Below are 26,519 nucleotides of genomic sequence, written 5' to 3' on the forward strand. Positions count from 1 at the left end.
CCAGTCCCCAACTTTAGATTTTAAAATTGCATGCATGTTTTGCCATGCTTTTGTTCCTACCTTTAAATATTATAAAGTAACCTCTGCTGCTTGAGCTCTATTGCCTGCTTCTGTCACACAACATTTACCTGTTCCTTCCTGCTTCTGTTCCCCCAGAGTGATAATCTGAGTGCAGCGTCCTTTTTCCTACACCATTTTCTTGGTAACTTGTCTTCATGTTTCTTTATGGCAGTCTTATTAGATGTTTTGTTTTTCATTTTTTCATGTGCTTTGCTCGTGTTCTTTCCAGATGCCTACAGTAGTATTTGGTATAGTAGCGAGAGCAGCTGAATCAGCAGATAAGGCACAAATGTAGTTCCTTATTACCTCATGAATGGGTTTAGCTTGTGATTAAATAACTCTTTTTATTTTCCTTTCAAAACAGGGTTTTCTCTTTAGTCTGGGGTGTCCTGAGCTTACTGGTAGACCAGACAGGCCTTAAACTCAGAGATCTGCCTGCCTCTGCTTTCTGAGTGCTGTGATTAAAGGCCTGTGCCACCACTGCCTGGATGATTAAACAACTCTAACACATACAGTGAGAGTTTGTTTGATTAACCAATCATTGAAGTATTCTTGTTTAGTTTTTATTTTAATTTATTATTTGAGGCAAGACCGGTCTCTCTATGTAGCTTTCATTGGTCTGCAACTCACTATGTAGACCAGGTTTTCCTGGATTTTGTTTTATTTTATTTTGTTTTTTTGAGATAGGGTTTCTTTGTAATAGAGTCCTAGTTCTCCTGGAACTCACTTTGTAGACCAGGCTGGCCTCAAACTTACAGAGATCCACCTGCCTCTGCCTCCCAAGTCTGGGTTTAAAGGTGTGAGTCACCATGCCCAGCTGTGTGGCTATTTTTAATTTAACTTAATTTTTGTAGTTTTTATTTTGTGTGTCTGTGTCTGTGTGAGTGGATATCATGTGTATATGGATGCCTGTGGAGGCCAGAAGAGGGTGTCAGAGAGTTTCAGATGGTTATGAGCTCTAGGGCCAGACTAAAGAGCAGCAAGCACTCTTCATACTGAGCCGTCTCTCCAGCCTCTTCAAGTCTAGTAGTCTGAAATTCTGTCCTCTTGTGTCTTTTCTAAAGTATCCCTCTGGGGCCTTTCTGTCTCTATTTGACTTTTCAGATTTCCTGATGTACTCAGGACCTGTCTTTAACATCCTCCTTGGAGTTCCTCTGACTTCTTCCATTGTGAGCCCCTTGATTTCTAATCTCGTGCTGTTGTCATTTGATTTGCTGCATTGTAAATTAGCTTCTTGGAAAGCTTATGTATCAGGGAGAGTTTACAGGCACATCCTGAAAATGGCTTTTGGTCTTCATGCCTTTTTGTAAGTCAGCTGACTATTCAATTCAAGTGTCAGGCAAGTGTGACATCATCTGATTCTTGATCTTTTGTTTGTGGTCTATGGTTTCCTCTGGAAACTCAGTGTCTGCATCTGAAATCAGAGGCAAATGGTCTTTTACTTGGTTTATAGAGACTCACTTTGTAATGCATGATGAAATAATAATAATATGGATGACTTTTGTACTCTGTAGATTCTCCTCTCTTGATCTAGCGTTCAGAACTCTCAGGATGCCAGGCCTCTTGTGAGTTGTTTCAGCCTGGAACTTTGACCATGTGTATGTCAGGACTCTTGGACTGACTCTCTGGATTTACATACCTTTTCTTTACTTTGCTCCATTTTCATTGTTTATTCTACTTTCTAAGAGATTTACCTGCTATAAATGTAGCATCCAAGTCTTCTATACACATTTAGTAGTGTTAGTTAATTTACCTTGGGATATCTTTGGTTCAAAAGACACTATGCAAGTCTTCTTTGCATCGCGCCCTGAGAGGGGAAAGTGTCAGAGTATGGACCAGTGTCATTGGAAACTTAGCCTCTTGCTCTTCCTTTAGCCCGAGTGCACTGCTGACTGTCAGAATCTCCCTGTGACCCAGCTTCACACAGCAGAAGTGGGTCGACTCAGCTACTAGGAAGCTCTCAGGCTAGAATGGTGACGCTGATTGAATTGATGTTATTCATATGCATGTGAATTTCTAAAGCGCAATACTCATGAGCTGCCTTTCAGTGATGTCCACATGAGAACATACACAGCTCCATGTGCTAGCCCTCATGGAATCTCAGCACTTGGGAGGCTGTAGAGGAGTCTGGCAGAGTTTAAGCCAGCATAGTACATTTACAAAAAAGAGTTCCAGGCCAGTGTGAGCTACATGATGAACCTCTTAGAACACAAAACCAAACCAGTGTAAACACAGTTTAATGCTAGCCTGAATTACATTTAAATAATAACACACATTGTATTGTAAAGAAATTTATATCCTTGTCAGAACACAGTCCAAGAATGGAGTCATGTGAAAATGCAGAATGTTTGTGAGAAAACTCAAGGAAACAAGACAAGAGTCTTGTGACCTCAGTTCCTTCAAAACACAGAATCGTGTTTAGAATGTGTTATTGTGCTCCCCCAGTTTGGGGGATAGGAGTGAGCTTGCTTCAGCTGTGGTTATTCATGTGCCTCAATGGAAAAACATGTTTTTATCATGTACAACTTGTCCTTGTCATTGCATACTTCATTCAGGTGATTCTTCTTAACTCCCAGAGTATAAATTGTCTGATGCTCTGAATAAATCTGGCTATTACGTGAGACTTTTGTCCACCTCATTTTTAGTCCCCCTCTCCCAGGTTCATGTCTTCAACTAGAGCAGTAAACATATCCTCAAAGTAAATGAACATTTTGATTTTTTTTTTTGTTTTTGAGTTTTCCTTACGCCAAATCAATTCTACTCGAAGGGATACAAACATTTGTTTCATTTCTGATGTATGTTAATAACCTTATCACTCATTTTAAGATAATTTTCTTGGGGGCTCAGGAGATGGCTCAGTCAGTAAGATCACGTGCTCTGTAGTCATGAGAGACTGAGTTTGAATCCTTATCACCCATGTCAGAAGTCAGTGATAAAGAGCTTCGGGTCAGTAAGAGACTGTCTCGAGGAGAACACTTACACCCTGCTGTTGCCTCTGTGTGTGTCTGTGTGCACAGGTGTGTTCACTTGCACACTCAAGAGCTTACAACATTCATACTTACTCACAACCCTACCCTATGAACTTTTATCAGTTTAAGGCAGTTTCTGAACTGACTTAATTGAGACGGGTAGATTTTGTTCATCAAAAATAATGGTGATATCCCAACAATACTATTCCATTCTCTTTTTTGTATTACCTTGGACACAGTTCAGATACCTACTGTCAAAGGAGAACTGTTATTCCATTAAAGTCTTTCATTTAAGAATGCATAAACCTTTTCATTTGAAAAAAGAAAAATGGGCATTAAAAAGCCTTTTGGCATGTAGACATGATATATAGAACATTGCCTACTTGTATGAAAGAGAAGTACATTTGAAAAACCTACTCTGACATTTTTAACTTTTCAGATTAGAAAGAGAGTATTTCTCCAAAAACAAGAAACTAAATGAAGAGATCGAAGAACAGAAGAAAGTAATTATAGATCTTTCAAAGAGACTCCAATATAATGAAAAAAGCTGCAGTGAGTTACAGGAGGAACTTGTGATGGTAAGGTTAAAGATAGAAACCCTATGGCAATGGCTTTATTGGGCCATATTTGATGTGTAGCAAGTTTATCCCCCACCGTATATCATGAGATAATAGTGTGAAAGTAATTTTAGTGACATCGTTCAAAGTTTCAAGCTGGAAGTTCCAGTTGCATCAAATATATACATAATTCTCAAACTTGGAACAGTTGGAAAAAACCAATTGAATTAATAGTTCTCAATCATATAACGTTTAAAAATGATTTTATGATTTTACTTAGGTGGAAGATAATCAGGATTTATAAGCAATAGATCTAATAATTTTAGTGACTTCATTTTCTGATCATTTTGTACATAAACATTACATTTCATAAATATCTAATCAAATTAACTATTATGAGTAAGCTAGCTATCACTTATTTTTTCCCCTAAAATATTGATATTTTCTTGTGGATCATCTTTTGTTTGAAAGGTACCAGCATCTTCCTGTTGCATCAGAACACACCCAGCTTTTTGTCATGTAATCTGGGGGCTCTTCATTCTGGGTTCATGTTAGCTGTCTGGCTGCCTTTCATCTGTCAGAATTCTGGCTTTTTAACATATTACGATTATATTTTTATACTCTTGTTGACTGAAATGCGCTTTGTTGTCCATTTACAAATGCCTGCCCATCCTGTAAAGTGGTGGGAACCACAGCAGGGAAGAAGGCATAGTTTGTAGTCACACCGCACATCCTCCAGCCTTGTTTCATCGTGCAAACTTCCTTAGAGGCTTGGCTACTTCCCTTCCAGTTATGTCAAATGACTCTCGAGATTCGCACTGAGGAGAATGAAAGTCATTTTTCTTTACCAAAAAGGTAACGAAAGGGTTATATTAAGAATCAGTGACCAACTCGGTGCTTCCAAGAAGAAAGGTAGTTATGGAATTAAATTAAAACTCTCTAGTATTTAAAAACTATTGAGATTTAAAAATGTATTTTGTGTGCATGAATTTTGACTTGAAGATATGTTTGTGTGCCACATGCACACAGTGTCCCTGGAACTGAACTACAGACAGTTGTGAGCTATCACATGGGTGCTGGGAATTGAACTTAGGACCTCCAGAAGAGCAGGCAGTGCTCTCAACGTCTGGCCCAGTTTTTTAGGTCCTCTTCAGTATTTTCAAATGTTCCTACATTATATATAGTCCCTATTCATCATGAGATGGTCAGTATCTCAGATTCAGGGGCCAATCCTGTTTGCTGTGTGTGGATCATTTGCCATCTGAATGTAGGTTTAGTAAAGGTAAGACCTTCCTATTTAGTGTGCATCACTGATATGTGTAACACATATCCACAGTCTGTTCTGTTTCCCCACAGTTTATATTTAAACTTCTGCATTCTAGGCAAGCACTCTACCACTGAGCTGTTTTGTGCGTGTCCTGGTTCTTAACTCTTAGTTCAAAGGGATGGATTGGTGAAGAAAAATACCCTAGGGTGGCTGAGCTTACTAAACATTCTTCTCAGTAGTTTGGAAAGTGGGTCAGAGTGTAAGAGTGCAGAGTTCAGACGTTATCACTCCAAAAGTTGCACAATTTTTCCTAGTCCTAGCCTAGAGCTTAAAAAAGTAGATTTTTAAAAAAGCAAGACTAACTTAATTCACTACAGAGTTTATGGGTGTTTTGTGATCAGAAAATGTACTCGGTTGCAAGAGTTTTAATTTTAGTTTTTGACTTTTGATGGGTAGTCTAAAGTAAGGCAAGTTTCAGCTTACCCGAAACTTTATTTTTTTATTTTTTTATTTTTTTTTGTTTCTGTTTTTATTGAGCTATATTTTTCTCCACTCCCCTACCTCTTCCTCCCCTCCCCTTCTACTTTCTCCCATGGTTCCCATGCTCCAAATTACTCAGGAGATCTTGTCTTTTTCTACTTTTCACGTAGGTTGGATACATGTAAGTCTCTCTTAGGGTCCTCATTGTTGTCTAAATACCCGAAACTTTTTGATTGGTATTCTTTCTATTAAACTGATTGTTTTGGTGGCGTTGAAAATTGTAGACTAATTGTTTTGCTCTTTCTTCCTCTCTCTCTCTTTCGTTTTTTTTTTTTTTTTTTTTTTTTTTTTTTTTTTTTTTTTTCGAGACAAGATTTCTCTGGAGCCAGTCTGGCCTCAAACTCACAGAGATCCTCCTGCCTCTGCCTCCCAAGTGCTGGGATTAAAGGTGTTTGCCACCACTGCCCAGCCATGACTAATTGTTTCTTTAAAGCTTGATAGGTCACAAAAAGCAGTTTCAGAACTAATGAGAGATGTTTAAAAATTATTGGGTTGTAACCAAAGTGATGTAAAGCTTATGTGTCAAAGTAATGACGTTTTCCATTTCATTTATCTCTGAAATTCTTTGTATCTTATTTTTATTGTTATTTTAAGTTAGCACACAGTGACAGGGTTTCTAAGTTATGTTTTTTTTTCATTCTATAATTAAATACTTTAACAAATGTGACTTAAGGGAGAAGAGGTTTACTTTGCTGTGTGGAAAGATAAAGTTCTTGATGATGAAGGAATCATGGCAGAGGGGCATGAGGGAATTAGTCATATTCATCTGTAGTCAAAAAGCAGAGTGATGACTGCCTGGGCGAGCTCTGTTTACACAGCCCAGGGAACGGCACACCATAGTGGGTTCTTTAACTGAATCTGATCCCTTGCAGTCATGCCCAGAGGTTCTTCTTATCAAGGTGACAATTGAGATCCACTGGCATAATTTCGTTTTGGCATTTTCATACACACATATATCATATTGTCTTTTCCACACATGTCTTATTTTTTTCATCTCTCTGCTTTTTTCTTTCCTATTGCCATTTGTCTTTCAACTTTAATTGTTGTTGTTTGTTTGTGTACTCCTGAGGCTTGAAACCTGAGCCTCCTGCATGGTAGGCAAGAGCCATACCACTGAGTTTATATCCCAACCCTGAGGCCTTTTGTGTTTTCTGTTTTTTATTATTAATGATGTGTGTGCATCATTGTATGTGGGTGTGTGTGGAGGTCAGAGGACAGCCTTTGGAAGTTGGTTCTCTCCTTCCTTTGTGGTTCCGGGGCAATCAAACTCAGTCAGACTGGAGCAGCAGGTACTTTTACCTGCCGCCCCTGTTTGAAGTTACTGTTATTTCCTTACCTGACTGTATTAGGAAATTTAAATAGCAGTTAGTGAAAATTATTGAATGAAAATAGTATTGCTAGTAAGTATATTTTTCTTTCTATAAAGTTATTAATTTATTGCTTTTCCTAAATTTTATTGTCATGTTCTTTTGATTTTCTTACTCATCTGTCATTGCCTTTAGTATCTTGATACTTTGATAATAAGGGAAAAGACAGGAAGCAGAAAACTAATGGATTGAATTAATTTTCTTTATATTATTTTTCTTTTTACTTTTTAAAGATTTATTTATTATGTATACAGCGTTCTGCTTGCATGTATGCCTTCATGCCAGAAGAGGGCACCAGATCTCATTATAGATGGTTGGGAGCCACCATGTGGTTGCTGGGAATTGAACTCAGGACTTGGAAGAGCAGCCAGCGCACTTAACCTCTGAGCCATCTCTACAGCTCTGTTATTTGTTTTTCTTAATAAAATTTGTTTTCACAGTTTAATACACACACACACACACACACACACACTCCCACCCTTCCATATTCTCCTCCCATTGCCATGGACCCCATTCTCCCTAAAGGTCCTTTCCGAAGTCCTTTCCATGTCTTTTGTTAAGTTTGTGACCCACTCAATTTAACCAGGGCTTTCCACATGAGTGTGAAACTATTCTTTGAAGAGTGAACTCAACAGTGGCTACACAACTTAAAAGACAGTTACTTTCTCTCTCTTCCAGCATTTCTAAGTAGCCAATAGCTCCCCGGGGAGGAATAGGGCTCCGGGAACCTTTCCTTCATCTGTGTGACTGACTGTCGACAGGCCTAGGAGTCTATCTATGTTCAGATAAATGCACTCGCTCTGAGTTCATGATTGCGACGGCCGAGTCATCATGCCTACAGGATAGCATTTCATGGCTCTTCTGCCCACCATCCAGCTGTTATTTCATTCTGCTCCCTCTTCTATAATGTTCTCTGAGCCACAGAGGGGATGAGGTGAGCATTCTGTTTAGGGTCGGACACTCAACAGTCCCTTGTTCTTAGCATTTTGATCAGATTTTGTGTTTACAGCCATCCACTACAATAAGAAACTTCCCAACCACAGCCAAGAACAAAACAGGTATTTGCTTGACACCTTATCAATTTAATAAAACAATAGTAGTAAGTTTCAGTCAGGACCTATGGCCTTCCCAGACATTAATTTTTGACCAAGTTTATGGAAGAAGGCATGAATTCTTTCCTCTGGATCGGACCTCAGATCCAATTGGAGGACAGCTGGTTACCTCTTATCCCAGTTAGTTGTAACTATCAACTTGATACAACCTAGGTGCACCAGAGAAGGAATCTATCAGCAGTATTGCCCTGATTAGACTGACCTGGGACCTATCTGTCATGATTGTCTTGGTTGTTTATTGATGTAGGAAGACCCAGTCCACTGTGGGTGACACTGTTTCCCGGGAAGGTGTTCTTGGCTGTATAAGAAAGCTACCTAGGGGTGAGTAAGCTCGCTAGCAAACAGCATCCCTCCCCAGTTTCCACTTAAGTTCCTGCTCCAACTTCACTCAGTGATGCAGAGTAACCAGTAACCTGAAAAAACCCTTTTCTCTCTTATATTACTTTTGGTCTAGAGTATTTCATGACCACAACAGACATGAAACTATAACATACCCATAAGTCAAGCTACTACTGTATCAGTGGGCACATCTTGCCTGATAGGCTGATATTGTCCACTCAGCTGGGTAAAACTGTTGGTGAGTATCCCCCCTATAGCCTTCACTGCACATTCTGGAACTATGTATAAAAGCCAGCAGGGAGGGAGCTCTAGTTTAGTTCCATATTGATTTTTCTATGTCCTATAACCAGTGTGTGTGGTGTCGTCAGCATTAGGGTATTCCTGTCTAGTTCTGTGGGCAATCAAGAGCAGCTGCAACAGCCCGTACAGTTCTGGGGCCTCTGAGCCCTCTGGAACAATGGCTAATAGGGAGCCATCCCATGCCTGCCCCGGGGTTTCCACTCCATCACTCATGGCTTGTGGGGTTGGCACTACCCATCCATGTAGGGTACATATGTTTTTGTTTTCTCTGTTTCTTATTATGGTAAAATATATGAATATAAAGTTTACCTTTTTAGTGCAACGTTAACTAAATATTTTACATACTCATTTATTGATTTTGTTCCTAACAAACCAAGGCAAGGTGTTTGGTAACACAGACCATATTGATGAACTCTGGTTTTGCTGACTTTGCCTTCAGTAAGGTGGAAGGGAAACCAAAGGTGGTTCCTGACGTCAGCCTCAGGCTTCCATATGGACAGATGTGTACACACATGCAAACCACTCCAAAATAGGAAAATAGAAATAAAATAACAAGTTAAAAGGTTAAAGCCACAAAGCAGAAATTTTGTAGTGTTATATCTTAAAACTCTGGTTTCTGCTTTTAATGAATACTTTTCCATATGAAGAGAATTTGACTCATGAAGAAACTTTTACCTTTTCCTTTATTCATTTTGGGAACAAAATTGTTTTCATGGTGGTGTGTAATCTTTCTGACATTTATTTTCAGCATAAGTGTTTGGTATTTGACAGGATATAGAGGGGTAACATAGAGCATGCATGCTAGTTCTCTCTTCATGCCAACAGCATATTTCTAGTTGAGGTCCTGTTCAGGAGCATTTTTCAAGCCTGGTCTTAATTTTCTCTGCTGCATTGGAAGAGAAAAATTAAAATCGCTTTCCTCGTTGGTTTTCCAGTGAAGCCCTGATACTATTAGTAAGACACAAGGGCTTCAAGCAGTCTTGAGACAGAAATAACACTGTGTAATCTGGCACAGCATAGTAAGACTTAGGTCTAAAAGAGACTCTGTATGCCCTAGTTCAGGACATACAAAGTATTAGCAAACCGCCCTCAAAGCGATTGCTCCTCTGGTTCAAGACATATAATACAAATATAGAATATAAGTTTGGAAAAGTCCAAACTGGGTAAATGCCCCCCCCCCCTTTTCTTGAGTCAGGGCCTCACTATGTAGTTCTGGTTGGTGTGCAGTCGCTATGTAGACCAGTCTGGCCTCAAAGTCACAGAGATCGGCCTGCCTCTCAAGTGCTGGGGTCAAAGGTGTGCACCCTTTGCCCAGCCTTTCTTTATTTTTTATTTTTTTGTTTTTTCGAGACAGGATTTCTCTGTGGCTTTGGAGCCTGTCCTGGAACTAGCTCTGTAGACCAGGCTGGTCTCGAACTCACAGAGATCCGCCTGCCTCTGCCTCCCGAGTGCTGGGATTAAAGGCGTGCGCCACCACCGCCCGGCTCCCAGCCTTTCTTGGAGTTTTAAAAACTTTATTTAACAGATAGTCAGGTGAGTTTAAATGACAGTGAAATTCCATTTGTCTTCCGGATACTAATTATTGGCCTATGGTGATTTTTAATGTCATAGAATCGAGTTTCAACACAGGACACTTAAAAAGTGAAGAAAATTAGTTTGATATTCACCTGACCATACAACATGAATCTTGAAAGAATTTTCCTAGAAAATATTTTGATTAGGACCCCTGTTAGGTAGCTCTCGACCTCCCGTGACACCAGGTCCAATGGCTCCTATGCCCTCTCCTGGACTCGTGTGTGCATCATACCCGCCCTTCACATATGCATACTAAACAAGCAAATAAACACACAAACAAAAAACCCGGAAAACTTACAGTTTTAAATTAAAAAAATCTAGCTTTCAATTGTAAAATCTGATAATTGGACAATGGTTTAATCAGCTACTGAATACAACTACATTTCTAGTAGAAGCTGCTTAGCGATTGTGCATATTAAAAGCATCCTGGAAGCGCAGTAGCTGCGGCAGGTCTGCCAGAGAAAGCTGATTTTGATACTCTCTTCTTTTGAAACAGGGGAGCTTTCATTTTCAAATCGCTATTATTGTGACTTGCCTGGTGCTTTCTTCAATGAAATTTTCTTAAGTCCATCATTTCTTGAGATTTGTTTTCCTGCCACTCAGTAATATTTAGCTAGAGCTCTAGGAGAGACCATATATTGAAAAGGGAATTCTAGTTCTCATGAGGTTTTGCTAGAAAGAATGTTTTATTCCCTGAAGAACTTATGATTGAAAAGTCAGTGTGAACATCTTCTATGCTTTGGAGACTTAACTTATTGCATAATAATAATGACTGCTCTCATTACATACAATTTTGGAAGTGCTTTTTGATTGTTATGCTTTGTGGTAAAGTTAATGTTCTTTGATATTTTTGCTTCAAATATCCTGTTGAATTTTGTAGAGAGCATTTTCCTGATTCCATTGAACATGTTCAAAAGTAATGGATTAATGAATATTTTATTATAAAATTTAATAAAAATTATTGTTTGCTATTTTTCACCAAGGAAAATAGTGTTAATACCATGAGCACTGTTTTAGCTCATGTAAATATCACTGTCTCTCTTAATGATCTCAGTATTTAACACTGTTAAGGAATGTCTATCAAGTGTATATCTATGTATATTTAGGCAATTATTATATGGGGCTGGATTAATTAATAAATTTAAAAGTAAGCAAAATATGAAAATACAATTCTTAGTTTTAGCCTTGGGAAAAAATGGTGATAATATGTAGGGGAAATAGTTAGATAGATAGGTGGGTAGATAGAGAGAAAAAGAGAGAGAGACAGAGACAGACAGACAGATTGATTTTGATTTATATGAAGGCCCTGTAATGACTTGTGCATGAAGTATCCCCTAAAAGGTTTGAAATATTAAAGTATTGGTCCCCAGGTGGTGTATCCAGTCATTGAGCGGTAATAGAATCATGACAGCTCTGACTTAATTAGCGGACCAATCTGTTGATAGACTCATAATTTGATGGCATTATTGGGAAGTAGTAGAAACTTTTGAAGCGAGGTCACAAGGGTATGTCCTTTGGGGAACAGGATTATGTCTTGTCCTAGATCACTCTGTGTATTCTGTGCTTGCCTATGGCTAAGAGGTGAGCATTTTCCTTTGACAAGTGCTAGAGACTAATATATATGAGTCTATGGAGTCATTCTCATTCCAACAACCATACCGCATGAGAGAGAACATGCACTGTGTACTTCTGAGTCTGGGTCACCTTGTTTAATAGAATAGTTTCCAGATCCATCTATTTCCTGCAAATTTCATGGTGTTTCTTTTTCTAGAGAAAAAGAAACTATTTTTTAAGTGTGTATGTGTGTGTGTGAGAGTGTGTGTGAGTGTGTGTGTGTGTGAGTGTATGTGAATGTGTGTGTGTGTGTGAGTGTGTGTGTGTGTGTGTGTGGTGTTCATAGAGACCAGAGGTAACAGATTCGTGTACAACTGAAAATACAGGGAGTTGGGAGCTGAGTGTGGCCAGAGCCTGAACTCAGGTCCTCTGGAAGAAAAGTATGTGCTCTTAACCATTGGGCCCTCTCTCCAGCCTCCAATTTCATTTTTCTTTCCATCTGGGTGTATATACAGTTTTCAGTAACCACCCACGTGCTGATAGACCTCTAGGCTGCTCCTATTTCTTTGCTGTTGTGAATAGTGCAGTACTGAACGTGGATGTGCAAATCTCTCTGTGGGAGGTTGTAGTCCTTTGGGTGTGTGCATAGGAGAGGAATGGCAGCAGCATCTGATATTTCTGGCTTTGTTTTTTTCAAGAAACCTTCATATCTACTTTCCTGATGGCTGCACCAGCTTACAAGGTTTCCTTTGTCAGCCACGTCGTCAGTTTTCTTGATGGAAGTCATTCTGACAGGGGGAGATGGAAGCTCAAAGTAGTTTTTTTTTTTTAAAGTTATTTATTCCTTGACTCTGCCTCCTGTGGTGGGCATGGGAGCTGACCCTCCCCTTTACCAACTGCAGCACTCAGGAAGTGGACCCTGTGTCTCCCCTGGGCAGCACAGCAGAGCTGACCCTGTTGACTGGTACGGCTGAACTGGCCTCTAAAGGAGCATGGGAGGGCTGGTCATGCCCCTCATTTGCCATGTGGTAGTGTGGGCGGGGGAGAGATACCCCACCAACCCCTGGCTGCTTGTGGTGGGTGGGAGAGCTGCCCCTCACCAGCTGCAGCTCTAGTGCATGTGCAGAAACGCTGACCCTGAGAGTGTGAAAGCAGAACTGGCTCCTGCCCCTTGCTCATTGCCACAAGGGATGAACTAGTCAGGGCATTGCTGGAGAGCTCACCCTGGTGGTGGTGAGGACAGGAGGGAGCTGGCAGGGCTGACCCACTCTGCAACTACTCAGGCCCAGAACCAGGGTTATGAGTTGGCCCATCCATGATTTGCAGGAGCATGTGAAGGGGCCAGTCTCCACGAGTCAGGACAACAACAGGATATCCGAGAAAAGTTCCAGTGAGGGCCCAGCATCCATAGTGTAGCAGAAACCAGAGGCCTCAAACCAGACCAATCACTCTTCCCAATGAACACTTGCAAGTGAAGATGTAAGGACAAAAGGGTTTACTGCGTGACTTACTGCATCACACCGCAACTTCCATGACAAAGAGGTTTTTTTTTTTCTTTTCTTTTTTTTTCTCTTAAATTTTATTTTATTTTGGGGTTCAGCAAGGGCAGAGGGTGGATATGAAGATTGGGGATATGAATGGAATCAAGATTCATGATGCCAAAGACACAAAGAGTAAATAAAAGAAAGTTAAAAAATTATTTCTCTACCTATCTTGAAATATTTGCCTGTATATATGTCTGTGTACCACTTACTTGTGTGCCTTGTGCCCGTGGAGGACAGAAGAGGGCATTTAATCCCCTAGGGCTAGAGTTACAGATGACTGTGAGCTGCCATTTGGGGGCATAAATGGAACCTGGGTCTTCTGGAAGAGCAGCCAGTGCTCTTAACTGCTTAACTCTTAACTCTCCAGCCCTTTCAAGTAGTTTTTTAAAAAAAAGTATTTTAAAAAAATATTTCTTGGATTCAAGGTTTCTAAAGCTGAGGGAAACTCCTCAGGCTGCTAAAGATTAACCAAATGAAACTATGTCAGTGCCCCCTCCCAGCTGAGATCAGTCTTCAAGCATTGCTGGTGAATGGTGGCATTAGGAAAGATCATATTGAGTGAGGCTAACGCAGACACAGAAAGACAAACATCTCACGTTCTCTCTCATCTGAGGTACCTAGCTCCAAATCTTCCCCTCATCAAGGAAACTTCTCTTTGCAACAGATGGAGACTGTTAGAGAAAGCACACCAGTCAAAACACAGAGTTGTGGAGCCCAGCCCTACCTGTCACAGCTACAACACAGCTCCTGCTGCTAAGCTCAGGGGTCATTTTAGAAGAGGGGTGGAAGAATGGGAAGAGCCAGAGGGCCAGGGCGTTTTCAGTGAGGCTGCGTATCCGAGGAATGTTGGAAGCTACACTTCTTAGCGTGGCTGCCTACACACGAGCTGAACCAGTCGTCGTGCTAATGTGGATGGGGAAAGCTCAGGAGGCCTCAACCCTATAGAAAGAACTACAGAGTGCTGAGAGGAGGAGAAAGAGTCTTCTCCAAGGAAGAACACACTAATTAAGGTTAGCCAGTACCAATGGTGAGTCCTGAAGACACATACGCAGCATTATACAGACTGAGAGATGTATTTATATATTTGGAAACATGCACACATCATGTAACAACAGTTAAAAAAATAGGCCATGAATTTGAAAGAGATCAATGAGGGGCATATGAGAAGGGTTTGGAAAGAGGACAGGAAAGGAGGTAATGTAACAGTTTCTGTACTTCAGTGTAGTTTTATTATGCTCTGAAGGCTGAGGGTATTAAATACTTCAAATATATTTGTTGGCCATTTGTGTTTCTTCTGTTGAGAACTTTCTGTTCATGACCACATTTATTTTGAATTTAGAGATCTACCTGCCATTACCTCCACAGTGCTGGGGTTAAAATGTTGATCCACTTGATATTTAATTTTTTTTTTGCAGGAAAGAACACATTTTGGAGACAGATTAAACGGAGTTTTAATGCCATCCCCATGTCAAAGCAGCTGTGTGACCTGTAGTGATTATTCCTGTGATCTGATTGCTCATTTGTAAAATAACCCTAACAGTTTTTATCACACACAAGTTTTGTTGAGTGTCAAATACAATATATGTGTCAGTATAATGGAGGATAAAACATAGTGCACACAACAACCCCATGGGACTGGAGGGATAGCAACCAGAGTAGTCTTTGGAATAAAAATGTTGCTGTTGGTAAATGGGCAATGATACGCACACACACACACACACACACACAGTGACATAGCTCCAAAATATGTGGAACAAAGTCTGACCTGACTGAATGTGGAAACAGCGTTGTATTTGCAGTCCCAAGTACACTACTTTCAGTAGTGAGTGGCCCAAGTAGGAATAATACCAGCAGTTTAAAGACTCAACAGTACCATAAACAAATTTGACCTTATAGATATCTGTGGAACCACTTACATCAGTGGTATAGCACACTCTTTAAGTATAGATAAAACTTGTGTGCACACACTGTTAGCCTAGGCTATGTGAAAAGTCAGTGAACTTGAAAGAATTAAAATTATAGAGACTCGTCTAAGGATATAGCTCAGTGATAGGAAACTTACCTCACATGTACAAACCCGGTCAGTCCTTACTACTGCCTAAAGAAAAAAGAAAAAACTATATGAAGGTTCTGAATATAATAGAATTAAATTGGAAATCAGTGTTAGAAGACATATAGGAAAAATTAGCAAATATAAGACTATTAGTGCACACACTTCAAGTAGCTTATAGGTTAAAAAGAAATCAAAGGAATTAGGAAATGCTTTGAAAACATACCAAACTTCATAGGATGGTAGTGGGCAAAAGAGGGGTGTTCAAGAAGAAATATTCTCAAAGCAGGAACCTAACATCCTACTCTAAAGACCTGAACCAAACCTCAGACCAGTAGAGAAAGAAACAAAGAGAAAAGGAAAAAAAAGAAAGAGATTAAAAATAGAGGAAATCCACACTTTTAATCCCAGCATTCAGGAGGCCGAGGCAGGCAGGCAGGCAGATCTTGAGTTCGAGGCCAGCCTGGTCCATACAGTGAGTTCCAGGACAGCCAGGGTGACACAGAGAAATGCTATCTCAAAAGATAACAAGCAAACAAAACATAACAAAAAAGGAACTCAACCAAAAGTTGGTTATGTGAAAACATAGCTAAAATGACAATAGTTGGATAGATTCATTAAGAAAATAAAAAGAGATCAAATTATTAAACCATAGAGAAAAAATATAAATAAATAAAAATAATTATAAGATAATACCCTGAACATCTGTTTGCTAATGAGTTAGGTAAGTTAGTTATAATAGACAGTCTTCTGGAAAGATAGAAATTACCAAAATAAAAAGAGATAGAAAATCACGTAAGATGTTTAAGTTTTTAATTAGAAAAAGATCCTAAAAGGAAAAGCATAGACTCGATTGCTTTGTTGATAAATCCCAACCATTTAAGAAGAATTAATAAAAACACTTAAAGGAACCAGAGAGAAAAGACTTTACATTTCATTCTGTGGTCAGTGATAGCACACTGTAACAAACTCAGGCACAGGCACGAGAAAGCTGCATATAGTGTCCTTCTGAATACGGCTGGTAAAATTCTCAGCATGACACCAGCAAATAGAAGGTTTAGCAGGACAGAAAAAAAAAAGCATTGTACTGTGTCCAGTGGGATTTCTCCTTGAAATGTAAGTCCAACGATTCACTCTAACTTAGGTACTTCCAGACCACACAAAAGAGGTCAATTGATCACTTAATTTCTTGGTGCTAAGTATATATTGGTGAGGACAAAAATAATCCCCTGTTCCTGAGACTTCTTTGAGCTCCTCATGTTGAAAACAGTGTTCTTGTGATAGGTGCTGTGAAGGTCGGTCAAGGAAGCTGGCGTAGGCAGGGATTTGAAGGCTGCTTTTCTGAGGTGGCAATTGAGCAAAGCTCTGAATACGGAATTATTGCTTGTCATGTACAGTAGCCCAGTCCCAGTTATTACAATGCTGTGTGTTGAATCCAGGACCTTGAGTACACTAGGCTGGCGCTATACATCCCTAATGCTCGGTACTTCCCTAGTAGCTGTGGTTAGTGGTTTTAGTTATTTGAGGCTGACTATAGTTCAAAAATATTGATTGGGAAATTCTATAAAAGAAGTATTCTCGAGTTTGAATGAAGTCATCTGAATGACGATTTCTTACATTGTCCAATCAAGGACACAATGGGACAGCCATGCTATATGTACACTACCTGCCTGCTAACCCTTTGTCCCCCTCCCAGTAACCAGGTGGACTCATCCTAATATCACAGACTCTTGTGTTAGGTAACCCTTATTTCATTTAATATAATTTCCCAAGCACAAAAGTAGTGATACTGACAATTTAGACAGGCTACAAAAAGCTTCAGACTGCAACCCTTTAAGTAAAAAATGGAGGTGGAGTAAGACATTTGCGAGAAGAGGGCCATATTGATATGATTTTTATAATAGTACCTGTTATTATGATTGTTCTACTTTAGCTATTACTATAAACCTCTTGCTCTGCCTAATTTATAAATAAAGGTATATATGTACAGAAAAATATAGTATCCATTTGTCTCAGTGCTGTCTGCTTCCAGGCATCCCCTGAAACTTTGGAACAGTTCCCTTGTGACTAGAGGGGTGTTGTGTTCTGAGATGTGATTTTGTCCTGTCATAGCCATCCTGTTGGTTCTGTTTATGTAAGCATTCTTTCACTAGTAGTGATCTCATCAGCTTTTAAGTAGACTTACATTTTCTCACATTAAAAACAACCACTCTTCTTTGACCCCTTCTACTTTCCAACTATTTTTCTTTTTCTTTCCTTTTTATCACAAAAGAGATTTCTGAAGTTTCTGTTTCCATTTATTCATCTTATACTTGATTAGGAAAAAAATATCAGACTTATCCTTTCTCCAGCCTATTTATTTCAGTCTGGGTTACAGCTGTTCTGTAGCTGAAGACATTTCTTTAAAGTTGATAATGACCTCCATGCCCAGTGGATCCTTCTTAGTCTTCATTTACTTGGCTTTTCTGCAGCATTGAACATATTTGACAACTCTCCTTGAAACTTCCTTTTCATGATATTATGCTGTCCCGTTTCCCCCTTCTCTTGTTCTTTTTGGTTGGTAGAGATGCTGGAGCTCCTGAAGACTGTGTGTGCTCTTCTCCCTTTCCATCAAACACTCCAAAGGTGAATGTCAGACAGTGGCTGTAAGTGATTCCCAGACTTGCCCTGGCTTTGCAGTAGTGTGTTCAGTTGCCTCTCGTTGCTCTCTACGTTGCTTGCTTTCTGCTCATTTTTACATATTCATTTAATGCCTGTTACTTCCCAGGCATCGTGTTGGTACTAGGGATGAATTCTGTCTCCTTTGTGGAATTTGAGTAAGTAGTGATTTCTTCACTCTTCCCTCTAACAGTGAACCAATATGCAAGGAGGCAAGAAAGCTAGAGAACAACGGTAGCCTGAATGGCCTTGACCTCCATTATTCCCACCACTTCTTTCAGTTTGAATCCTCAGGCCTAATCTTACTCCTCCGTTTATTGGAGGAGTCTAGTGAGTGCCATGTAACCTAGTGTGTGTCCTAAGGCCGGGGTGTTCTACCGACTGCAGAGCTTTCCTTCGTTGTAGCTAGTATTCCCCTTTCACTGCTAATGCCATCACTTGACTTCTGCATTAGATTTATTGGTCTTGACTGCATTTACTCTTGACTGTCTTCTGACAGCTTGCCTTGTGACTGGAAGCAGGGTTTTTTCTTTTGTTTCTTTAAAACAATGCTCTTTACATTTTCTCTCTCAGTTTAGAAATAGTATTTATTCATTTGTTCTTTGTATATGCACATGTGTGTATGTGTGCACACTCACCCATGCTCATGCAGGTGGAGGTCAAAGGTCAACAATGTGTGAGATCCTCTATTGTTCTCCATCTTATCTGTTGAGATGGTCTCTTAGTGAACCCAAAGCTTGTGGGCTTGTGTAAACTAGCGACTGTGGGTTCCTAGGATCTTCCTGTCTCTGCTTCCCCAGTGCTGAGGTCGCAGGTATGTGCCATCATACCTGGCTTCTGCAAGGGTTCTAGGGATCTGTACTCAGGCCACATGCTTGTGCCGTGACCACCTCCCCATGAAGCCATCTTTATAGACTCCTGTTTCAGTTTTATTATCATAAAATTCTTATCTCTTGTCATGGCATTGTATTAAGGATAGAAAGATTTGTTATGTATAAAGTACTTAGGTTATTCTTTGTTTTCTTTTTGAGCAGGATTTCTCTTTTTTAATAGCCTTGGCTATCCTAGAATTAGGATATATCCTGGGATTATAGATAGGCTGACCTTGAACTCATGGAGATCCTCTTGCCTTTACAGTGCTTATAAAGTACTTAAGAAGTATGAGGCACTAAATTCTCAGTGAATTATTATCCTAGACTTTGTACAGTTGCACATTTGGCCAAGTAAAAATATGATAAGACAGAGTTTATTAGTAATTAGTAATGGATTTGAATTGGGCAATTATTAGCTTGTCGAGATTTAATTATGCTGTATAAATTCACAATAAAATCTACAGCTACTACAATATATAACCTTATTATGTATGCTTTTCTTCCTTAATTAAAAGGCTAAGAAGCACCAGGCCTTCCTAGTAGAGACATGTGAAAATAACGTAAAAGAATTGGAATCGGTCTTGGACAGCTTTACTCTGTCAGCCCAGTGGACATCAGGTTAGTTGAAGGTATAAAATGACAGATGCATCTGTCAATGGTCCAAAGTCGCTGCAGTTTGGGAATTCTGCAGATGCCTCTCGTAGTCCCTCATCTCCACATGCTTTGATTTGATGACATGATAGGAGCAGTTCTCACAGCAGTCTCTTGGCCTGGCTGGCTGGGAGAGGGTGACGGAGTGTGGACCTGCTGTTGTCCTCTCAGAACTTGATTTACAGGTGTTGAAGTCTGTATGCTTGGACAGACAAGGGCTCACTTGCTGTGTTCTGAATCCAACCGAGAGAAGAGTCCTTACAGTATACCTGCAAGGGGAACAGATGTTTCCATCAAACCGAGCCAAGTTCCGAAGCAACCTTCAGCAACTTAAAGGTCATGCATTCCAAAGGTTATGTAGGACACAGGCTGTAGCAGTGCGTGCTCTGTACTGTTGCTTTCTGAGCCTCTTCTCACATGTACATGTATGTGCTTTGGAGATAATAGTGCTCAGCTAAAATACTTTTTTGCTTTAGTATTCATCCACTTGCACATAACTAAGAACTAATAATATTAACTAGAAATACTTTTGGAACTAGCTAATACACTCTGTTTACAATATCTGCTTTCTTATTTTGTTTTGTGATTTTTGCATCATGAATGCTTACAGTAGCTCTAACTTGAAACTTTTACTTCCCCCGGTTTTGTCTCAGTTTATTTAGTTGTTTTTATGATGTGACTATAGTCTTTTAAAAAGGACATAAAATTAAATTCTCATATATTTACTTATATATATTATTTAAGGCAATCTATATCTATCTATCTACACACACACACATAAATAGCCATCAAAAGTGGTTTAGAAAGGGAGTTCTTTAGGAAATGGAATCTTTCAGAAGTTTGTTCTCCTTGGCTTTAGCTTATGACCTGTGGGTCTCTCAGCTGGTGAACTATTAGAAATTTAGTGTATGCTGTTCCTTTTTCAGTTTGGTTTTATTTTTCATGCTTTTAGCTGTGATTTTTGTTAAGTTCACACATAACTTTTCATTCTTATATTTTAGCAATGATTTAAAATAAAGAATTATGGGGGTTGGAGAGATGGTCCAGAGACCAAGAGCCCTGGCTGCTCTTCCAGAGGACTTAGTTTAGTCCCCAGCACCCACATGGCGACTAACAACTGTCCATAAGTCTACTTCCACACATACAGAAAAACACAAATTAAATAAATAAATCTTGAAAGAATTAAAAGTGTTACACATTGTACATGTACAGCATGTGCACACAGGCCATAGCATGTCAGTGGAAGCCGGAGGACAGCTTGTGAGTTTTGTTTCTCTTTCTACCATGTGGGTCCCAGGATAGAACTCAGGCATTAGACTTGGTGGCAGGTGCTTTTATTGCAGAGCCATCTTACTGCCCCCAGTAGCTTCTTAAACTTCTAGTTTCTATATACATGCATATACTGTATATTATAGGAGATACATGCCAGAGGAGGCCTGTGGCTGAATTAGGAATTGGCACAGAGGCACTGTGGTTTGGACAGTTTGTCCTCTGGGTCCATTCTCCTCTGTGCATGCTTTGCCTTGTGCTGTGTGAGGCTGGCTTCATCATTTGGGCACCTTTGCCTTCTTATTAAGTGTGGATAGTAGGTACTAATAGTGGATTTAAGGGGTGGGAGAAGAAAGAAGTCAGGATATTATTTCTTCTCCCCATCTGTTCTGGTGCACCCTTGAAGTAGCTTCTCCTTCCATTAGCTGCACCTTGTACCTGCACCCTGTTTAGCAGGTGGAGCTCTTGGTAGACGGTAATGACAGTGAGCCTTCACTGGACCATTTAGGCTTAGGTGGAGAGTTGGTTTTCAGCTTGTCTGTTTTGGTGCATGTCATGCTTGCCTCCATTTCTGTTAGTAATCTCTTTAATAGATTGTCTTCTGGTGAGCTGTTGTGACTCACATTCCTATTTGGGATCTGTTTCATCCCTGTACTCTTATTCTTATTTGGGTTCTGTTTCTGCTTATACTAGCTCAGGTTGGATTACTATTGTTTATTTTTTAAAGTCTGCTTTTTTTTTTTTTCCAAGACAGGGTTTCTCTGTGTAGTCTTGGCTATCCGGGAACTCTCTCTGTAGATCCGACTGGCTTCACACTCATAAAGATCCACTTGCCATTGCTTTCCAAGTGCTGGGATTAAAGGTGTGTACCATCACTGCATGGCAGTTTTTAATTTAAATATCCAACATTAAAATTAAGTAGATGCTTATTAGATATTGAGATGTTTGATGTGGGAGTGTCATATATCAATCTGTTGATTTCATTGGTTAATCAATAAAGAAACTGCTTGGCCTGATAGGTTAGAACATAGGTGGGTGGAGTAAACAGAACAGAATGCTGGGAAGAAGAGGAAGTGAGGCAGATGCCATGTTGCTCCTCTCCAGGGCAGACGCGATGAAGCAAGCCACCAGGTCAGACATGCTGAATCTTTCCCGGTAAGACTGGTGCTACACAGAATACTAACTATGGGTTAGGCAAGATATGAGAGCCAAGAAGAGGCTAGAGCTAATGGGCCAAGCAGTGTTTAAAAGAATACAGTTTCTGTGTGTTGTTATTTTGGGGCATAAGCTAGCCAGGTGGTCGGGAGCTGGGTGGCAGGAACGCAGTCTGCAGCTCCCTACAACAGATGTTTTCAATAATTGCTGTCAAATATTAAGTAATTCCGTTAATATTTTACAAAGAATATGAACCATTAAAATATCCTATACCATTTGAGGACTTCTCTGTCTCATCCCTACAAAGTATTTATCTCTAGGTATATGAACATCTGAGAGAAAGTCTATTCAGATAAAAGCATACTTTCTCACCTTGTGATGGTGGCACATTATTAGAACATATAACAAATGGTTATCAGTTAGTTGGGAAGAGTTCCCAGAGTTCCTTTGCTTATTACTGTAAGTGGGCAGTGGTTCTATCTCCTTTATCACCTAAATGTTTCTTTAAATTTAATACCATGGATTTCAGGAAAAGTAATCTGTAGTTGAGATATAGAGATGAGGTTACATAGTTTGTCTAAAACTTGCTCTTTCAAATGAGATGATTGGGCCAGTGAGAAGTGCTTGCTTCAGAAGCCTTGGGACCTCAGTTCAATCCCTGAAATCCACATTGGAAGAAGAGGTTCCCAGCTGTCCTGTGATCTGTACACATGCACTGTGGCCTGTGTGTGTCTCCCACAATAATAATAAATAGAAAAATGAAGTTAGAAAATCTAACTAACATGACTACAAGCTTGATTATTATCAATGATTATCCATTAACAACCTATATTTCCTAGTTATACATTACATTTTTAAAAATGAACTACACAATCACAATACCTTAATCAAGAGCAGAAATACATATACATATAACAAAATTGACCTTAAAATCCACACCAATGCAAATTATTCATACCTATATCATTTCCCCCTTTAAATGTAAAAGAACATTTATAAACAATATTTTGGGAACATGGGCACAGTTTTTTCTCTCCAAACTGCTTCCTGCTGAATGGGGGCGTCGTTAATTAGGTCTTTCATGGTATAACCTGTGTGCCAGGGTCATCTCAGTTGGCAGTTGAGTGAAGTAATTTTTTGAAGATGTTCACAGCAACTTTTCGGGAGGTCGTGGTCTATCATACCAAACTGGGATAGAAGAAATCCACAGGGTCTGCTCCTCTTTGAAAACAAAAGAAGACCCTTTCCAAAGCATCATATCCTTAGACCCAAATTTTGAAATCGTAATACCCTTATATCCATTTTGGTTTAGCTTGGCAGCCCATGTAATGAAATGTCTCTCTGTACTTAGCTCCTTCATAGTCAAAAATTTTAAAGAAAACACAATGTACATAATCCAGACTCTTTGTGAACTTCCCATTTTTACGTGGCTTATTTTTCTTTATTTCTTTTAATCTCTTAATTATCTGTACTCTGTCTCTTTAAAGACTTTACCTTTTTTTTAAAACCATTAATTTTATTCTCTATATTCTTTTTCTTCTCTCTCTCAAGCCTACATACATTCATCCAACCGTGTGGTCTTTTATGTCTGAATCTGTTTTATTGTGAATCTGTAACATTTTTTTACTATCCAGGAGCATTTCTTAAAATGTTAAGCAGTTCTTAAAAACTTAAGTTGCACCATGTAGGGGTAATACAGTATTGCCTGTTTACTGCCAAGCCTAAACCTTAACTACACTATTATTATGGTAATTACAGCAGTTCCTGCACAGTTCAGCATGGAGCAGCCACTTCTGCCTCAGATCCATTTGGTGCCCCTGAGCTGAGCACAGTTTCAGGCACACAGCAAGTCCACATTGGAGCCATAGTCAGCAGTTTAACTCTGAGACTGAGCGTGCAGCACAGAAACTCTTTTCATCCAAGTTACAGCCAAATCTGACACACAGAGCACTGCACAGTCTGAAAGCATCTCTATATGTCGGCAGGAATCCGCCATGCTCTTCCGCCTGCCTAAGCCTGATTCTACCATCTGCCCAGGTGCAGGCTGGAGCACTGAGCCATCAGCACGGTCTCTGAGCACTCTCCTTTCGATCCCAAGCGGGAACACAAACATCCAGTCCCATAAAATCCATTAAAATGCTTTAAAGCCAGAGTTCATGCTGTCAGCACAGCCCCAAAAAGCTGCGCTTTAAAATGACACAGCGTTTTTTCTGCTGCTGTTGTCGAATCAGGAACTCTCTCTACAGCACGCCACCAACAAACAGCAAAAATCTGTGTTAAATTCTCTCTCCCTTATTTTTAAGCCTTCTCAGGTTTTTAAGTGGATTTAGCCCCACGTTGGGCGTCAAATGAAGGCGGATCAGATTAATACAGACAAATTGGTATAAGTTGATACAACTTTAATGTAAATAGCACACTCATGCAACCAGAGTTCCAGCAATGCACCGAAACAGGAAACAGGAAAACGGGCTGCAGCATCTGCGCGCCCCAATTTAAGTAAACATTTGCCCGAGCTGTCCTGCCCCCAAAAGGCGGGCTCTCTCTACATAACTTGATTGTGAGAATCACTTCACAGTGTGAACATACAACAAATCATTGTATAACCTGAACTCACAGTCAATTATTCTTCAGTAAGGCCAGAAGATAACAACTTGTTAGAGCACGGTTTTTCTTTGCTCTAAATTGTGCAGGCTTTGCATTTCACGTAGAAGCCAAAGTGCTAGCAATGATCAGCTTCTGTCCTTTCTTATCCACTGACCTCACTTCTAATCTGCCTGCTGGGGTTCAGGTCTCCTACAGCTCTTGAACAACACCAAGAATTCTTTTGCCTCAGCAATCTTTATGATGGTCATTCTTTCTAGATGCAGGGTTTGGATATTATTTTTGTTTTGGTGGAGTATAACTCTTTCCTACTGTTCTTAAGGCCGAGTTCCAGTGTCCATTAAACTCACCCACTGCATGCTCGCGTATGTTCTGTGTCACACCACTCTCCTTTCTCGCTGGACATTTTTGTGCCAGAGCACCTGTTATTGCCACACATTTCTGACACACTGTTTAGTGCATTTCTTCACACCTAAGTCATCTCTTGTTCACTAATGTATAGGGCAGTGTGTGCCACAAAGTAGTCACTCAACAGCTATTGGCTATGAATAAAAGCATGAATGAATTAAAGTAATATTGAAGTCACTTTGACTTTTGTTATTGTTTTGAGGCAGGGTCTCATTATGTAGCCCTGGGTGGCCTGGAACTTGCCATGTAGAGCAAGCTGGCCTTGAACTCACAGAGATCTGCCTGCCTCTGCCTTTCAAGTGCAGAGATAAAAGGTGTATGCCATCATGGTGGGCTCTGTTTTACCTTTTAACTTCCATAGTTATTAATGTAGTTATTTATGAAGTCTTTCTAAATTATAGCAGTCTCTAGGAGCCTTTGGTAAATAGTCACTAGGAAGATTGACCTCTAGAAGTTGTGCAGTTCTTGATGCATTGTAGAGATTTCTCTGCGATTACTTACTTTATTAGACAAGGCAACTTCTCTTACTTAACCAGGGACACTTGTTTCTACTCTGCTTCCTATCTGCCACTGATACTGAAGTAGTACTGCTGAAATCCCGTTGTTTTCCCCAGGGGAGGATGAAGGACTGGGGAGGGTTATCTTCTGCTTTGAGCCCATGTAGTCTTCTGCCTCAAAGACAACACGTCTTCTAATACAATGTTTGCTGTGCTTTAGAGCTGGCAGACATTTGGATGTGATTGTTTCTTCACGAGACTTTGTGGTTGAGTCTTCAATCCTCAGTGTGGTAGATGTTTCCTAAAGGCTTTCTTTTAGCTTTTCCTTCCTTGAGAAAATAATTTGCAATACTGTAGAAATACTATTTTTTCCTTCTACTTGGAAAGACTAAAGAACCCATGAAAACAGTAGCACAGGGGTACTGGAGACATGGTTCAGTGGTTAAGAGTGCTGCCTGCTCTTCCAGAGGACCAGGGTTTGATTTGTAACACGCACGTGGCTGTGTATAGTGGTTTGGAGCTCCAGTATTCGGGGTCTGATGCCCTCTTGTGGTTTCGATTGGCACTGCAGTCATGAAATACATATACATTCATGCACACAAACGGCCTTAAAATAAATAGCCACAGAGTTGGAGGCTTTTAGGTATATAAATGTCACCTAAGAATTGATTGGGCAGTCTGAGGGAGTGCTTTTAGGAAAATAAAAAAAAAACAACAAACTGGACTATTTCTTTTCTTGCCCTTGACTCTTTCTTTCATATAAGAATATTTTCCAGCCATAGTGCCATTTTAGAATTTTGATTATTTTGTAAACACGGTTGGACGTGCTGTAGCCAGAGACCGAGGGTGGCTACAGGAGCGTACTCCAGTTCCCATTCATGCTGTCTGCTGATGTTTTCTCTCTTTCATTCTCCCAGTTTACTTGAGGATTACAAACCGATTCTCAGTCATTCATAAGTCTTATAGATTTAGTTCGTGAAGTCCTGTGGAGTGACTTTCCTAATCAACATTCAGTACTATATCAAATCTGTGTCAACAGAGGAAATGTATTATATAACTATGTGAGAACATATGTTATTAACTTTTCCTAATGCAAAGAATGCCCAAAAACGTCCAAATATTTTGTTTTAGATACTTGGATCTTGGTTAGAGGCCAACATTAGAAGCCATTTCT

At 39.8% G+C, this 26,519-nt stretch overlaps 1 protein-coding gene across 1 annotated transcript in view; it reads left to right on the forward strand.

Moving 5' to 3' along the window:
• Positions 1–26,519, forward strand: part of Ccdc171 (coiled-coil domain containing 171) — a 351,463-nt gene that overhangs the window by 82,635 nt on the left and 242,309 nt on the right. The window contains exons 10-11 of the mRNA XM_005352686.2: positions 3,469–3,607; positions 19,280–19,382. Of these exons, the coding sequence (XP_005352743.1) occupies positions 3,469–3,607; positions 19,280–19,382 (242 nt within the window). The remainder of the gene's footprint in view (positions 1–3,468; positions 3,608–19,279; positions 19,383–26,519) is intronic.

The sequence above is a fragment of the Microtus ochrogaster genome, chromosome 10 (assembly GCF_000317375.1).
Source record: "Microtus ochrogaster isolate Prairie Vole_2 chromosome 10, MicOch1.0, whole genome shotgun sequence".
NCBI classification, from domain to species: domain Eukaryota; kingdom Metazoa; phylum Chordata; class Mammalia; order Rodentia; family Cricetidae; genus Microtus; species Microtus ochrogaster.